Source organism: Octopus bimaculoides, chromosome 4 (genome assembly GCF_001194135.2).
Source record: "Octopus bimaculoides isolate UCB-OBI-ISO-001 chromosome 4, ASM119413v2, whole genome shotgun sequence".
NCBI lineage: Eukaryota > Metazoa > Mollusca > Cephalopoda > Octopoda > Octopodidae > Octopus > Octopus bimaculoides.
The window spans coordinates 39,545,517-39,550,641 of record NC_068984.1 but is presented as its reverse complement, the minus strand read 5'-3'; the positions used below and the strand labels follow the sequence as shown (position 1 = coordinate 39,550,641).

Here is a 5,125-nt window from a genome sequence, read left to right as displayed (position 1 = left end):
TATTTATCTTATGATATTTACTTTACTTTATATTATACTCATTTATTGTGCTTTTAATTATTAATTTTTCTATATGTGATAGTGGATTTTCATCGATGAGTTCTTGAAAATTGGTTATTTTCCCTAAAACTATATATTTTATATATACTTTATCTATAAGGCTCAATTTAATTTTAATTTTTTATAAATTGATTTTAATTGAGTTTTTTACCTGTAATTTTGGATTTTGTCCCTAATATTATTATATATATATATATATATATATATATGTATATATGCATTAGTTTTTGACTAACTGTCATAAATACGAAGGTGAGTCAAAATGTAATGCAAATAAAAATTGCATTACATTCTGACTCACTGTCGTATTTTATAGATATAACATTGTAAAACCAAAAGAGAAATCTTAGCAGTACAGTATCAAATATTTAAGATATGGGTCTATTCCATCATTAACAAACAAGCTTTTGACTATTATGACTAGTGTGCCTGATTTATCCAGAGGTGTTTGTTAAGAAATCTCTGAAACTATGAAAAAATTCATGCTGGCAAATCAACTAAAGATTTATGCTATTTTAAAGCACTTCAAGACTAATTTTGCCAACAGCCTATTGTTGTCATATATATTTTCATTTATACTATTGGCTTCTTATAAAGTAAAATTTTGCTGCTGATTGCCAAATTCAGAAAAGTGTTTTTCTTGGAGAAGTATTGATCCAAGTGTCTGTTAGTGATTTTTTACATACTGTGTTGCTTAAACCAGCAACTGATATAAGATACCTTTGAGAAATAATACAATACTATAATGAATCGACAAAAAGAGCAAGGGGGAAGAAGAAACAATATGTAACTTTTTATACAACTGGAAGAATGAAGCCAACTCAATAGTTATTATTTGCCAGACATTTGAGGCGAGACACTAGAGGGGAGTTGCTATTTCTTATGAAAGAGTTATTTATGAAGAAAAAGCGATTTCTCTTACAAATATGATGATAGCTGCAACTGGAGGAGCTCTGTTGATGGGCTACTACCATGGATTCATGGCACATTTAGAAAAGGGCAATACCAAATATGTTAGATATGCATTGTATGATTCATCAATAACATAAGCTGTAAGCAACCTTAATTGTTGTTTGCATTACACATTTTAACTTGATTGTACAGCAATTAACAAAATCAGAAACAATTCCCTTGACAAATTATTTGGTCACTTGTGCCAACAAAAACAATGAAGAATTTCATCACTTGCTCTTCCACACTGAACTTCACTGGTTGCCCAAAACTACTTGTTTGAGTTAACTGTGTAATCTTTTTGTGATATCTTGCTATCCATTGAAAAGAAAAATGTTATTTATATGTGACATATTTCAATTTTTAAAACCCAACAAAAGGAGAATCTTTGATCCTTTTTTGTGGAGATGCATCACTTAGCGAATAGGGTGTTGCACTCATGACTAGCCTCCTGTCCAGTGGGAATATATACAATTTAAAATGTGCGAAACCAGCCTTATGAGCTTATGGCTCATGAAAGCCTTTTGATTCTGTTGATCTTGGTGCTGTGTTGACAGGCCCTGTCACTCTGGGTTGGGTGGCATGAGTGACAAACACTGTCACCAATGCCCAACTGGTAACCTCTATCTAGCTCTTCTTAACTGCAACTGCATTGCTCATTAATACAGCATGAATCTGATGTTGTATTAATAGAAAAGTAATGATGTAAGTTCAGCCATAGATGCCAGTTTATCTGAGTATATGAAAAAATTGATATACAATTATATGGGTTAAAAAAAAAAAAAGAAATGACTATATGAGTTGCTGCTGCTTCTTCTTGTTAAAAGATTAGGTGCATCAGTGTTTGGTCCAGCACATGATGATATAGGACAGCATTGTTGCTAGCTGATCCGATGGGATACTTGGCTGTCAAACTCTGGCTGCACACCTGTTGATTTACATTCATGTCTCTGGCATCCTGTGATACATTCACTACAACCTCATACATAAGATGTCACCAGATTAAGAACTATATTGGTTTCAAATTTTGGCACTAGACCAGCAGTTTTGGGGAAGAGGATAAGTTGATTAGATTGACCACAGTACTCACCTGGTTCTTATTTTATGGTTCTTATTTTATAGACCACCAAAAGGATGAAAGGCAAAGTTGACCTCAGTAGAATTTGAACTCAGAGTGTCAAGATGGATGAAACACCACTAAACATTTTGTCTGGTATGCTAATGATTCTGCCAGGTCACTGTTTCCAAATTAAGCACTATATTAATATGTTTTTACAACAAGTGTACTTAATCCATACCAACACAGAAAGATGGTGGTTAAAATAATCTGTATATCTCGCGTTCTTATTTTAGGAAGTAGTCAACCATAACGATTTGCTGAAAAAAGAAAAGGAGAATTTAAGAAAAATGGAACTTGCAAACACTTTTGGGGTTGATGATAACCTAAACTTAGAGGTATTTGTTGTGTTTACTTTGCTGTAAGAACATCTTTGAAAAGCACAAACATCTGTATGTGTGTATTTTGATCAATTAATCCTTTCTTTTCTTTTTAACCCTAAAAAGTAACATGTTTATATAATTCATTTACAAATATTTTCTCCTTGTAACTTCTGTGTACCCACTACCACATCTTCGTCCTCTTTACTGTCTCCTCTCACCCTTCTCACTCTCCATTCCCTCTTTAGTCTCTCTCCTTTCCCACCTCTCCCTCTCTTCTCTCTCTCCTCTTTCCCTCTCTCTTCTTTCTGTTTCTAATGAACATAGCCACATATCTCCTGGAAAACACCTATTTCTGTTCTATCTATGCTTTAACCTCTCATCCTCTGGCACAAAGCCATCTCCCTCAATACTACAGCCCTCATTTGAAGGGTTTTGTCTTGTAAGTTACTTGGTACCTACCACGTGAAAAGCACCTAGTACACTTTGTAAAGTGGTTGGAATTAGGAAGGGTGTCCAGCCATAAGCACCATACCAAAGCAGACAGCAGAGCTTGGTGCAGTCTTTTGACTTGCCATCTCCTGTTAAACCATCCAACTCATGCCAACATGGAAGGAGAACATTAAATGATGATGATAATGATGAATAGTAGAATAGCAACAATATCTATAGTAGCAGTGGTGGTGGTGGTGATAGTAATAGTAGTGCTATAATTTTAGATATTAAGTTGAAGAATGGGAATAAATTTTAATTAGGTAATTTTACAACCTAAAATCCATTCATGTTTAGAATAACTTCTCTCCATATTTAAATACCTGATGAATAAATCAGAGCTGAAATCATGTAAGTAACAAATTATGATACACATCAGATGTGATGTGCAAGAGAGAGGACTGTGCTGGTGTGGTTATGTGTTGCATATGGATGAGGACAGCTGTATAAAGAAGTGCCAATCACTTATTGTGGAGAGAACCTGTGGACGAGGTAGACTCAGGAAGATGTTGGACAAGGTGGTGAAATATGATCTTTGGGTTGTTGAGTCTCAGGGATGCAATGACAAGTGACTGAAACTTATGGTGATTTGTTGTGCTTGAGAAGATATGTCAAGCTAAGTGAAATTGTGGTTATGGTCAGTGCTGGTGACATGTAAAAGGCACCCATGCCAGTGACATGTAAAAGACAACCTGTACACTCTGTAGAGTGCTTGGCATTAGGAAGGGCATCCAGCCCTAGAAACCAAGCCAAAACAGATTAGAGTCTGGTGCATCTCTCTGACGTACCAGTTCTAGTCAAACCATCCAACCCATGCCAGCATGGAAAAAAAATGTGAAATGATGATGATAATGATGATGATGATGATCGTGAAATATCCTCTAAACTATCAAAAGGAATTACACAGTTAGTTTGTTGTTTAGTGAATAACAGGGATCCGGTCTGTGTAAATGGATTGGCCTTGAAATAAGGAACATACTTGTTTTCGTTGTTGTTTAGCCCCAGATCATTCTTGATATAACAGTCTGACCTATGATGAGAAGTACCTCAGATATGATTATACTGTCATTCGTTTCAGACAGCATATTTAGAGATAACTTTATGCAATGTGTCTTTCCTATTCTTAAAACAGCAAAAAGAGATTTGGCTGATATTTAAGGCAGGGGCTACCAAACAGAGGCTTTCTCATTGGTTTGTAAAAGGGCAAAGTTTTTGAGTATAGTTACAAGCTATTTTAATTTCTATGTTAATAGTGTTTTAATACATGTATGTATGCATGTATGTATGTATGTATGTATGTATGTATGTATGTATGTATGTATGTATGTATGTATGAATGTATGTATGTATGTATGTATGTATGTATGTATGTATGCATGTACGTATGTATGTATGTACTTATGCATATTTGTACACATTTAGGTATATGTGTGTGTGTGTGTGCATCTGAATATATATATATGTATTTTTGCCATAATGTCTTGCTTTATCATTTGTTCAATATGCTATATATATAATTATTTTAAAGGTGCTTGATTTGACTAATTCCAGTATACCGAAAGATATTGACTCACCTTCAGTCAACAAGGATCAAATACGAGTAAGTAGTTACATATATAATTTGTTACAGTGGTGATAAACTTCAGATATCTTGGAGTGAGAGGGAGACATAGTGCTGTAAGAGAATAGAATTTGCTTCAGGTAGGAATGATAATGGATAGATGTTACCAAGAATTTTTAATTTACAGTAAGGCACTCTAGTCCTTTGTCACCCTTGCCATGAGGTTCAAGGCCCTCCTTCCACAAATATGCCTCAGATTATAAAGTTTAAAAAAAAACTTAAATGAATGCATATGCATTTATTTATCTTTATCTTTATTCTTAGGGTTTGAAAGATGAAAATGGGAGGCTCAGTCAATTGCTAAGGGAAAAAGAATTTGAAATACGACAACTTCAGAAAGGACTTTCAACACAGAATGATAACATAAAATGTAAGTTGATTTATTAGTTTACACTTTTATAATAAACAAAGCAAAAGAAAATGGCTGTGTGGTAAGAAGTTTACTTCCAAACCACATGGTCTCAGGTTCAGTCCCACTGCATGGCATCTTGAGCTAGAATCTTCTACCAAAGCTTTGTGAGTAGATTTGGAAGACAGAATCTGAAAGGAGCCCATTATATATAT

At 34.3% G+C, this 5,125-nt stretch overlaps 1 protein-coding gene across 1 annotated transcript in view; it reads left to right on the top strand.

Moving 5' to 3' along the window:
* Positions 1 to 5,125, top strand: part of LOC106879413 (coiled-coil domain-containing protein 13) — an 84,781-nt gene that overhangs the window by 8,127 nt on the left and 71,529 nt on the right. The window contains exons 2-4 of the mRNA XM_014928969.2: positions 2,365 to 2,466; positions 4,469 to 4,540; positions 4,826 to 4,931. Coding sequence (XP_014784455.1) covers positions 2,419 to 2,466; positions 4,469 to 4,540; positions 4,826 to 4,931 — 226 coding nt within the window. The 5' untranslated portion in view covers positions 2,365 to 2,418. The remainder of the gene's footprint in view (positions 1 to 2,364; positions 2,467 to 4,468; positions 4,541 to 4,825; positions 4,932 to 5,125) is intronic.